The 13,084-nt window shown below is 40.8% G+C and overlaps 1 protein-coding gene across 1 annotated transcript; it reads right to left on the reverse strand.

The window, feature by feature from the left end:
• Nucleotides 1–1,852: 1,852 nt before the first annotated feature.
• LOC110981156 (NXPE family member 3-like) lies at nucleotides 1,853–12,923 on the reverse strand. Its single transcript, XM_087131276.1, has 4 exons — nucleotides 12,688–12,923; nucleotides 4,371–5,095; nucleotides 4,037–4,092; nucleotides 1,853–3,198 (listed from the first exon to the last, which is right to left on the reverse strand). The coding sequence occupies exons 1-4, from the start codon at nucleotides 12,814–12,816 to the stop codon at nucleotides 2,399–2,401; spliced, it is 1,710 nt and encodes a 569-aa protein (XP_086987402.1). The 5' UTR covers nucleotides 12,817–12,923; the 3' UTR covers nucleotides 1,853–2,398.
• Between the last annotated feature and the right edge of the window lie 161 nt (nucleotides 12,924–13,084).

Here is a 13,084-nt window from a genome sequence, read left to right on the forward strand (position 1 = left end):
TGTCTGACCACAGAGGTCTACGGTCTGACCTTGATAAAGCACTGGCTCCATAGGCGTTGGCATACTATTGATACACAGCGACTCACAGCCATGATGTCCAAGTGTACCTACAGTACATGTTTATACACTACATAACCCAGATTTGACGGTATTGCAGATTAGGTGCAGATGTATAGGATCAACTTCCACTTGACAGGAACATTTCTGTTGGATACACTCCCAGCTTATACTAATGTAAACTTTGTAAATCCTTCGGATTATAATTAATTACTCAAACCTTGGCGCTCCTATCTTGCCAAAAAGTATTTGAAACACCGGGCAACGTTCTGGGATTTCAAAGATTAGGACCCTATTGGTCAGAGAGGAATATACCACTTGCGTACAAACAGAATGGCCCCGCAGAAATGGTTTCCAATTCTTTTCGCTGGATTATCTGTGATACGTTTGCCGATCCATTACCGTTTGCTTTCAACTGAAATATAGTCGAAATTAATTTGAAGAAATTGTTATAGACCGCTATCATAAGGCAACAATCTTGCTTTTCAACCATTCAAAGTAATATATAGACCAAATCGAGGCTGGAAAGAAAATGAGTCCGTTCCCTTCAATCGACACATGAGGTTGTATTACTATTGCCAGTGAGTGTACAGGGAACAAGACAAACATGATAGCATCTTGATGAAGATCTATTGTGGAGGGGGTGGGCTATTGAATCATCCCCACAAACACGCCCACACAATATTTTTCGTGGTGAGAAAAAATGAAAACTGAATAATGAACAACTATTCGCACTTCACAACCAAAATGTATTCAATACCAGTGAAAAGGGAGAATTTAAAAATCATGATTATGGCATTCTGATGTCAGATTCTACACGAATGTAATACATATTACAAATAAACGTATGTATTTGAAAATCACCCCCAAGTGTCAAATTGTGCCAGCCCCCCCCCCCGCAGCTTTTCAAATTTTCGGCAAGTCACCCTCTCCTAAATTTCCCCTTTCCCCATTCCCCCCCCCCCATTTCCAGGAAAATGTTACGACACTGCAATGAATTCACGGTGATCCATAACCCTTTACTATCAACGACACAAATTTTATCGGCCAAGGGATTTTGCATTGAGCACAGAGCACAAGTAGTGGACGTGATCAGATGTGCACGGAAACTTCCTTGTGCACTGAAGTTTTTCCAACCAATTTGTTTAACAACCGGATTTCTGGCAACCGGATTTCTGACCTTACAAGTAAATGAAACGTGTCCATTCCAATTCTAAGTGATCCTGTTTTTTACCAGTTTTGACTGCCAGGTGAAACTTGTTTCCCATAGAGAAAAATAGCATCATTATCAGAATAATACAACTTTTTGTATTCAGATATAAATACTGTATTAAATCATCATAAGAAACTATACTACGTATTGCCACAACATTTAGGAGAAAGTTTCGAAATATTGCTTTCCTCTACCTTGACAAAATATTTTTAGTCATAACAATGGGAAGTGAAACTATAATCAAGATTCCTACCAACCAACAACGTGAGTATTTCGCGAATTCTCCACGTTTATACGTAATCGGAGTCGCGTTATTACGTTAAGCTCAGTGTTTTTAGGGCACCATGAAAAAGTAAATAATGCTATAAACAGGTACAGAGAGCCAACATCATCTATACTAACAACCCAGATCCATGCACTAATGTTTGCTTCATCAGACATACATGACACAAATGGCTTTTGGGACCTGCTCTTTTTCTCGAATGAAACAGGTATCATTTTCTTGGCCCTAGTTTCAACTGAACAACTTATACCAACTGATAATGTAACCATACATAAATGAAATTCAAAACTCGAAGTAAATTACTTGGCGCTTTTCAAAGCAAATACCTATTTTTATTTTCCACTGCCTACCAAAATATCTGCTATTTATAGTTTTCAAAGGATTTCATAGTAAATTATAACAATTTCTTACGATTATTCACTTTTTTAAAACTACCTTGGCTTCTATCCTTTTCTCCCTTGGCAGAATCTTGAATAATTGCCAGGTTCATCACAAGGATGATCTTAGTGCCGAAGAAATTAGTACCAAAGAAAACCCCGACATGAAAGACCACACTGTGCTCCTTTGGTAGGGTCTTTTAACGCTCTCATCAATGGGTGCTGTTTGAAACCAGAGAAATAATGTTGGCACTTGCACCTTGGCAAATCTCTTTTAATAAAAATTTTTGGCATTGGAAAGAGAGAACAATGAGAAATTTGACTTTCTCTTACCCTTTTGTGCCTTATAACATAGACCTCTAACATAATGACGTGAGGTTTAGTTAACGTGAGTTCTCCCATGGCAGTGAGGTTGGGCGCCATTAGTGTTTAACGTCCTTTAAATAGCATTGTTTATTATCAAAAAAGTCAGTGTCCCGTGGTTGTGTTGCTGCAAACGAAATTCAGTACCATCTTGATTTCTTCTCTTATGACCAGTTTACTCGGGTGAACATTATATCGACCTCCGTGGCTTAGAGTCATGTCCCAAACGTCAATAATGATGACGTCAGGAACGTCCCTGAAAAAAACCCTCATCGTCTGATCTAGATCGTAGGACAACAGCTCAGTGATTTCGGGCGTGTAAGGTAAAATGCCAGTGTTTGCCGACTTGATTAAAACGGTAGCTTTTCCAGCACTTCTCTCTTGAAGGCGTATCATGGCATCTCTTATGGGCTCCAATCGAGATAAGTAATAGGTCAGATTCGTGTATGTAAAGTGAGCCCACATGGTAAAACCGAGGACTGTGTCCCTTCCACCTGGTAGACTGTCAATCAAGTCAATTGCAGAATAGATAGTAGTTGTATTAAGCCAGTTACCAAGAATTGGGTAGTAATGAAATCGAAAATCTAGTGTGATGTTGTGGACTTTGTCAAAAGCGTGTCTATGCATTTGAATAACCCCTTCCTTGGTCCATATCTTATACTCCTTCATGGCTTTTCCAAGGTGTGAGACAAGATACAAAAACCACTGCCTTATGGTGGAGTCACCGATGAAAAACAAATGCTTATTTCGAAGGCACTCGAAGGTTTCCTTCAACTGGAGCTCTCTGGCAAGGCAGACCTTTGACTTCCATAAATTTCCGAAGTAGTATCCAGCGGCGTGGTTTGCTCGCTTGGGTGGAAGACCGGAATCGCAAGGCGGTAAATCCAGACAAGCAGAGTCACTCACTGAAATAAAACGCACAACGTTTGAAGCTTTTGTGAAATAATGGCAGTTTCTTGATAGAGTTTGTCATTATCCATTTTGGTCTCCATTTTTTTTTGCAAAATAAATCCGCTCCATTAATTCACAAAGTCCAATTGAATAGTGGCTAGTTTAGAAAAAGATTACAGATAAAAAGATAGATACGTGAAGAGAGGTGAAGTGAACAGGAGTAGAGGGATGGATGAAAGTAAAAGAATTGGGACCTAGGGAGAGAGTTGAAGCCTAAAAGAGTGGATTGATTGGAGAAAAGGAAACTACAACAGTTTACAACCACACGACAGAAAATGAATACTGTTCAGTAAAACTCTGTTTAAAATAGAATAATTACCACGAGGTACAAGTGAATGATTTAACTGTACGATTTCACGGTTGATCTTAGTCCCGTGGTGATGCATCTTTGGAACGGAGCACAGTGTTGGATTTCAATGTGAATTCATGATTCCAAATTCAGTAATTTCTAAAAAAGGAAACCTCAACTACCTGAAATTACAATCCATTTGTATGATATGTCTTTTCTTCCTTGACGAGGCCTTAAAAAGGGTCGTTGATACTGAAAAAAAACTGCCCCTTCAGATAGAGTCATTTGGAAATACGAAATACAAAAGCACCGACACTTTTTTGTTGTTTAGAGGCGAACATCATTAAACAAGTCTCAAATTTCTATCGACTGCTGCTAGAAACACCACAATAAGGGTGGAGCAACGATCGAAAAGGTGTACCGTATGCAGTTGGGTGAAAATTCCAATGTCTTAGAGGTCCTTTCAGGGCAACCTTATGTACAAAATGATCAGGATTAACTACCTTCAGACATCACTTTGACTGTTCGTACTTGGCCAGTGTTCTTCAGCATCTCTGGCCTGGAAGAAATACAAACAGATCAAACAGATCAAAGCAGGACTTGGTCTATTCATAAACTCTTCCTAAGAGTGTGTGCACTTTTACTGCATTATTTGTATTGGATGCAGGTTCTGCAACTAATCTTTATTAGGTGAACTTTCTCCCTTTAGTTCAGTTGGATTGATTGGTAAGTTGTGAGCTTTGTGCGTTCTTTGACTCAGCTTGTCATTATAAAATTAGCTATCAGTAGATAGTTCCGCTTGTCAAATTGGAGGTGGCTTTAGGCCCCTATACTAACTTTGCTAACGACACTTTTTCGTCTTGCAGCGCTTGTTGAAGATAACTGTTTCCTCTTTCTATGTTACCACGATGCTGACTACGATTGGAGCAGGACAGAGTTTTGGGCTTGAGGCAATACCAAGTCGAACCTATCCTAGGATCAGAAAAATCACAAACTTCTGCTTTCGACGCCAATGACAACCCTTTTGCCGCTTTATCGACGTAAATATCCTTCGTAATGTGGCACGGTGTCACTTCGATAGTTTGGTCGTCAGTGAATATGGCGTCGTAGGCGAACCTGTAAGGTATTTGGTCCCTGATTTTACGCACTGAATAAGACTGCTCGGAGCTGAGAACAAACCATACGAACGGCTCGACTTCCCCGGCCCAGTGTAGCGTGAAGAGGGCGGTGTATGAACCGTTACCATGGTCGATCACCTCGTTTGCCGGGGTACTAGCGCGTAGTGAGGCTGTTTGCAGGTAGGGCCACATAAAATCACCTCCACTGGTCTTTGTCTTGTTCGTATTGTCCCTCGCTTCGATGTACAATGCCAGCTGATCACATACATTGTAACTTGCCTTGGGGTACTGGATGTAGAAAAAGGAGTTCCCAGCGACTGTTGGGTTCGAAAGTGTTGCTGGTGTAACATTCGGCAATTTAGCGAGGTAATTGGAGATGATATCTTGTACAGAGCCAAGCACACGTGCCGAGAACTTTCTTTGAGATGGTAGTGGATGTGGCAACTAGAAAGGAAAAAGAAAAGAAAGATAACTTTGGGACAAGGGCGTATAGTATATCCCCGGGGGAAGATGGTTTAATTTTTCGTTTTTTTAATCGGTTGGGGGCAAACCCGTCCGCACGATTTTCTGATACGCTTTGCCTTCAATTGAGCCCCATCGAAGGTGTACAACTGGTGTTTTTGCGTGGTACACGCAGCAAAATGGCGCTCAATGTTTGTAAGCAATATCTACATCGATATGCATGCCAGACGTCAATTCCAAGGGATGGGGGAATACATATATCCCATACTTTTGACCAGGTTAAGGGCTACTCTTTCACCCCCCCCCCCCTTTTTGTGGTGACACAAAAATAAACGCGTTTGGTGTAGAATTTTCGTAACAACATAATTGCATTCAATTTTACTCTGCAAGGGATAATTATATGAAAGCCATGAATAGCAGATGTAGGATTAAATATGAATGTAATACATTCTAACAATTTTGCATGCGGTGTGGGGGTCCAGTGTGTTTTGTACGTGCACCAAAATTTGGCCAGTTTTAAAGAGAAAACCTAGGAATAATTAAAAAAAACTGGTTATAAACAGACATGGGATTTACGAGGAACATGGGCATCTGTCGACTGGTTATTTACACGAAATTTCGGCGAAATATATTTGGCAGGGTCATGAGCTTTCACAACAATGGCATTCGCAGCAAAAACAGTGATAAAAGTACGCTACTTGTGTTTCACGAGCATAGCTGGGCCCACAACCGGAAGTCTATAACCCTCGGGTATCGGTCATATCACGCAGCGCTGCCATGGGCAAATGAACGCAACGTTGCTTTCCGTACTCGTTCCAAGGTTACACAATTACGAGACAGTAGACGTGACACTTCAACTGGGGCATTTAAAGAGCCGTATATATTATCCATCATTATTTTCTCCATCACCAGTGCACTCGATTGTACATTATAGATGCTTGCTTGTGGCATATCACCATTGTCTATGACCATGATATAGCCATCTCCTATTCTAGATACTCCATATATTAGACTGTATTGCTTCGTTCGAAGCATACATTAACAAAATAACATGAGTTACTAACATATGCCCCTGGCCTTTGATGTAAGTTCTTTGAATCCTTTCAAATGTTCCCCTTACGTGATACCTGAATTGCATCAACACAATACAACTTGTTGAAGTCGATCAGTGTCAAGGCGCCGAATGGTGTCTGTGCGTGCAGTATGTGTGCATATACATGGTGCATGTATGTTTCGGTTTTACCCATGGCGCTCATCCATACTTGTTGTGCATTTGGTGTCATACGGTACCGCTCGGTGTGATAGTGATGCCGTACCGTGGATTTCGACTATCGCTGCGTTGCTGTTTGGACGAAATCGCATCGCACATGCATCTTTTCATCACTGGTTTTGTAGAGGTCATCCTAATTTCCTTTTTTTAATGCAAGAGCCTCTCGTCAGCAGGGTCGGTGAAAAACAAAAGCGCTTGTCGAGGTCGGGATCAGCCCAAAAATAAGGTCGGTCGGAAATGATAACGATAGGTTTTAAAAAGGGGTACCCTAATAGGTGGCGAAATTAAATACCTGGCGCCTCTACCGAGCGATACGGTGTCATCAAGAGAGTAATAAATATTAAATATTAAAAACTTATAACAAATGGCTATGATCAGGTCATGTGACGTTATTCCAGCTATCTTGTCTAATCTACAAATCGGAAACTCTCTGCGACCTGACTTACCTACAGGTAAATTTTTATAATTTAACAAGATTTTCATAAGTAATAATTTGTTTAAATTCTTATACATATAATTACCAAGGACCTTACAAGAATCGCCATGACAACCAGTATTCCATTTACCCTCGGTAGCGAGTAGTGGGGGGTCAGTTGAGCACCTTCTGACCTTGAAATACAGCACAATTTGACCTTTGGGGATGGTGGCATTAATATGCATAAGTATAATAATAATATGATATTGATATGAAAAGGAATGAGGTGTCGGGTGAAAAAGTCTGGCACAGGTTGACTTTTGGTAAGGGATAGGCATAAGGTCAGGAAGTCTGGCACAGGTTGACCCCTGGTGTATGGGATAAAATAGGAATAAAGCTTAGAACGGGGTAAAAAGTTTTTGGCACAATTTGACCTTGCTTCTGATAAAAAATAGTGGGTGAGGTGAAGGTGTGACGTCATGGACAAATAGGAGGATTTTTAATTTTAATTTTTAGCACGACGAATAAATTTACCCCTTTGCTACGTGTTAAAAATCCCCAAGTGACGTTATGCCGCCCACAAGAATTCTTAATTTTATATAATGCTGACGTCGGTTGGGAATTTTTAATTTTAATTTTTAGCACAAGGAATAAAGTTACCCCTTTGCTACGTGTTAAAAATCCCCAAGTGACGTCATGCCGCCCCCAAGAATTCTTAAGTTTATATAATGCTGCATTTTACATTTAGGTCCCACAGTAAAGAACAAGAAAAACGCTCCGCTCTGACTGAATTTGTAAAACGTATACATGTACAGGATATTAACCGCCGTAAAACTTCCGTTCAAAGAATTTTAAACATTCTGCCAGAGCTCAAACCATATACAAGTACAGGGAAACCGACGTAAAACACTCTAATTCAAAGGAGAAAACATTCAGCTAGGGACAACAGAGTCTTCTTCCCGTATCGATCAAATCTTGGTAGCCATAGTAAGCTAAATGCAAGACTGTTAGCACGTGGGCACCCTCTCTCTCCGTTAGTGTCCAAAGGTTAAGTTGGACCACTTCCAATGTACACGATGTAATCATTAACACGATAGTCCGCCTACACAGCTCACCCACTATGTACAGTCCTTTGTTTAGGAATTATCACCCACAACCCAGCGGCAGGTACGGTCCTTTTGTTTAGTGATTATCGCTTCCTACTTCTTAATTACTTTTGGACCTCCCTGTAGGCCCGTTGGTATTTTTTGCATGACGTCACACCTTCAACTCATCCACTATTTTTTTATCATATGCAAGGTCAAATTGTGCCAAAAAATTTTTACCGCGTGCTTTATTCCTATTTTATCCCATACACCCGGGGTCAACCTGTGCAGAATGTTTCACCCTACACCTCATTCCTTTTCATATCAATATCATATTATTATTATACTTATACATATTAATGCCACCATCTCCAAAGGTCAAAGTTTGCTCAACTCACCCCCCCCCCAACTACTGTCGCGTATACACATGCAGCGGGGCACTGTATCCTCAATTGAGATCGAGTTCGTGAGACGATGACCTCATTGGTTCCCATACAACTCGTTTTAACTTGAGATAGCCACAATACCGAACCAGTTAATGTCATGCATTTCGCGAGCAGCACGGAGGACAGGCAGCATGATGGACTACCAGTACGCGGCCCGGCCATCTTTTCATGTCTCACAGTTGGGTATTGCGTTAAGCTTTGACCTCTTAACGTGTCAAATGGAAGTTGGAAGTAGTGCAAATGTAAAATTAGTGGATGGAAGGGTGAAAAGGTTCAATAAATACCTGCTGAAATAAAAAGAAACAGTGATAGATGTTTCGTTTCGAACTGTCTTTACGCTCCGGGGAAGATCGATGTCAAGCACAGTGTATCGTGTGCCACAAGATAATATATGATCCCCTACGTTGCGCACTTCGACATTCACTTGAATTGACTTCCCTCATGCAGTGTTGCCACACTCCTTGTTAAAAAAGTGTATTTTGCTAACTATAACTCCCATAATATATGCTGTTGAACCTTCAGTGTCATGAAATTTCCTCCGAAATTCAAAAATGGCGGAGCCTGGAAATTGGGCACGGGAATTTAGTTGAGTCTTTGCCAACGATGAGCGCTTGAAACCAAATTCCGAAAATCCCTCGTAAACATTAAAGAGATTTTTTGACGCTGATAAATTCTGCTCAGCTGTTATTCGCCCCGCATTCCTAACCACTAGTTTGTCAGAAAAATATTTAAGTATTTCGGGCGTATTTTAAAGCGTTATTTTGGACTTCAGAAAAAAATCGAAAAATCAAGTCAAAATAAACATTTTATCCGAACTTTGTTGCGGGCAGAAGCTTATGTAAAATCAAGATGTTTTAATCAGAATGTAGAAAGTTTGATACAGTTTTAATTATAATGAAATTATAGGTAAAGATATCTCTTGCAAGGCACTACTGGAGGCAAAACATCTAAATGGACCACATTAAAGAATATCAACATATTCTTTCGCTAGTAAGCCATGACAAGTCAGACAAGAAAACCAAAACAAGTGTTCACACTTTTGCAAGCAAAATGAAGGTCGGATTCTTTCATCAGTATAGTTCATCAGAAGAGGTGGCAGGATACTCAGGTGTTTTTAGCCTTTAATGTTCATCATGTGCAGCCGTTTTAAGACAGATCCCGTGCGCAGGTATTTTACCAGTATTTAGGTACTGGCTTTACGACCACTTTACTCGATTTCCGGCCCTACACTGAGAATCCACTGCCAGCCCTGATTATTTTCGGACTTACTTTTTTTGTTCTGAAAATTATTTGAAAGGCAATTGTTGAAGACTTGTTTATTGTTTTCTTTTATATGGATATTCAGTGAATTTATGCAGTATCATTGTGAAAAAAAACCTGCTATACAAAACTAGGCAATTGCTTTGCAAACAAATATTTGCACAGCAGTTTTTACTACGCAAATATTTTAAGGAAATCGAACACTGATGACAACGCCCCGCTGTAAACTAACAACTCATCAGAATTGGACAATAGAGCTTTACAGTCAACCATGTTCTCCCCCTCCCTGTGTTTTTATTATTGAGGGGAGTGACTTGCAGTAATCGATTGTGATAAGGGGAAAATTGCTGGAAAGAAAAGGGCTGGGCAAAAAACCCCAGGCCGTGAGATTCTGACCACTTTGTGGAGAGTGTGCTCTCAACATTCACCATACGTCAATTATGAACACACACACCTCGGTATAAAAGAAAATATTTCGTATAGCTTTTTTGTCTACGTGGCGTCGGACTCTCGTACAAGTATACGATTCCTCAAAATGTAACGTATAATCTGAAACCAAGTGCTTGATAAGTCAACGAAAAAAAGGTCAAAATCGACTCGGCGATTGGTATCCAGAAAGGTCGTAAATTCACGAGAAAATGTTCTTACCTTCACATGGCCAGTGGTGAAATACGTTACTATAAGGTACGCCATACCCACTAACACAAGCCACATCATCAAACCTCTCATGGATGGTTTCCTTCTCCAGACATCTGCACTATTGTTCAAATCTTTGACGTCGATGGAACGCATGTTTTTTGCCATTTTTTCACTTCTTAGGAGATACGACTAGCGCAAATCCCCAGTCTGATACAAATCCAAGTGCCAAAGAAAAGACTTTCCGCAGCTTATGTATTTGGGACCGCGGCGAGCCTTTCACGGCGTTTGTGTTCACAGTGTTTCACTGTCCTCCATCGAACACTCTCGCCATCAGAGGAATATGATTATAGTTACGATGCACTATAGCATACGTGCCCATGCGCAAAATCAGACAGAAAATAATAGCGCCATCTGGTGTCAGTCAATAAGAGGTTTGCTTTTCGTTCCACTGGCAATTCAACATTATCAGAGCTACCCATGCGAATTTTATTATTCATCTTTCTCCCAACACCCCCAAAATAATAATTAAATCATGCACACAGCTCTAAACCTAGTCAAACGCATCTATGCAATACAGGTCCCCATTCTAGGTTTTTGGGAAGGAAATTACCCCGAGTTGGAGGCCACAAGTCCCGAACTCGGCATTTATAGGAACAATTCTGTGATCGGTCCTGGCACCTTTTATTATAAACACACCGCGAAGATCACGAAGATTAATGAGCTCAAGGGTATAGAATCCACCCATTTAGCACAATGAACCAATCACAGCGACCAATCAAAGATCATGGTCAGTAGACCTTCCTCGATGACATTGGTTTTAAACGCCTGCCATTCGACAGAAGCGATCTTTTCCCTACAGCCACTTTTTTTTCGTCACGGTCCAAATCGGGCCATTTGGGTAGCAACGTCGAAAATAATATTTTGCAAAAACGACACCTTCGCTAATGACACCTTTGCAAATGACATTTTTCCATTGGCCTCTGCCCTACATCTAAAAATACGATGTCCCCATTTTGTTTTAGCTCACACTTTGAGTAATGAACTGTATTTTCCCTGCCAGGATGACATCACAGCAACAGCGCCCTCATTTGTCCAGGTAAACGTGTATCATTATAAAGGTTTTAAGAAATGTAACCGCTGCAAGGGAAAATTGGTGATGTACGTATATGAAACCCATACGTCATCTGAGGGTTATGCATTCGGCACTTAAATAGATGTTGAAGTCTACAAAAATTACTTATTGTGAAAATTCTTGTGCTTGTTGTGGAGAGGTGAGGAGTCTGACCCTCAGTAGATGCCACTCCACTCGGTGAGCGACCAGAGGAAAAGCAATTGTACTGACACGCAGGGCTTGAGGGTATCCGGCATGTGAGCGAACAGCAGGTGGTGGGGACAATTCCTTATCAGGAGGACACAAGACCACCAGCTTAATTTGTTTCTAAAATGTACCTTTGTTGATCCGTTGACAACTCGGAGATGAAAACGAAACCCACTCCAAGCAAGACAACCAATATACACAACCAATCAGTGACTGTCGAAGACTGAGAAAAAACATGTTACGTTTCAATTATTATAAAATACTGGATACAATGGTGATTTATACGATTGTATAACAATCGAAACCGTTTCAACTTACTCGACAGGCAGTATATGACTTTCAGACACTGGTGGCAGCAAACATACCGGTCCTTTTTCAAGGTATTGCGCGTGGTCAGAACTGTGCACGCATGCTCAGAACTGTGCATGCATGCTCAAAATAACACGTATGCCCAGAACTGCTAAAAAGGACCGGTATTCTTGTCGCCACCAAGCGTGTCAAAGCCTTGCATTCTTCAACTCTGCCCTATCGAGCACTGGGTAGATGATACTGCGCAGACGGCACATTACCTCAATCAACGCTGTCCCGCAGACCTCGACCCCAGAGGGCCACGTAACTACCTTCCAGGTAGACACGCGTACTAAAGACGAATGCACGCATGCTACTGAGATACTGCCTATAGGTTAAATTTTGACTCAAAGGAGGGTGAAAACTGTAACTACCAAATAGTTTAGATTGTTTCAACCCAATTTGCGTGATAAGAATTAAGTTCTGGCTTGTTTGGGCCAAACAGTGGTTAATATCCACTCATTTGTAGGTAACAAGGGAAACAGAAAGTAATTCTCATCCCCAAATTGGGTTAATACAGCCCATGTTTGGGTAGTTCCAGTTTTCACTCTTCCTTGGGTTAGAATTTAATCCAGGCATTTTCTCAGTGATAAACCTATTAGACTAATTAATCAATCGGGAATGTTCAGCATGAAAAGAGTTAGGCCTAGTATTAGATCAGAGGTAATTGCATTTGGCCCTAAAATTGTTTTTAATTAAGCATCTCATAAAAACGACGCCAGGAGAAGAGCACGATTCACTAGACAAAAAGTTCATGTCCCACAGTTGTATCGCTGCAAATGAAATTCAGTACCTTCTTGATTTCTTCTCTTATAACCAGTTCACAGGGATGAACGTCATATTCACCTCTGGGACTTACAGTCATGTCCCAGACGTCAATGACGGTGACACCAGGTATTTCCGCGAAAAATGTCCTCATCATCTGTTCAAGATCGTAGGACAACAGCTCAGTGATTTCGGGCGTGTAAGGTAAAATGCCAGTGTTCGCTGACTTGATTATAACGGTAGCTTTTCCAGCGCGTCTCTCTTGAAGGCAATCATGCGTTGACTGCATTTAGCAGGACAAGGTCGCGTGATATTATAGACTTATATTTAAAGCTGCACAAACCCTTATTACACAGAACAATGATTTCGTCCGAGACTAAATAACCGTTATTCTTGGGTACGTAAACTCAATCCTCGTGATGTTG

The sequence above is a fragment of the Acanthaster planci genome, linkage group LG21, assembly GCF_054643075.1.
Source record: "Acanthaster planci isolate LZ-2023a linkage group LG21, COTS_SCS, whole genome shotgun sequence".
Classification (NCBI taxonomy): Eukaryota; Metazoa; Echinodermata; class Asteroidea; order Valvatida; family Acanthasteridae; genus Acanthaster; species Acanthaster planci.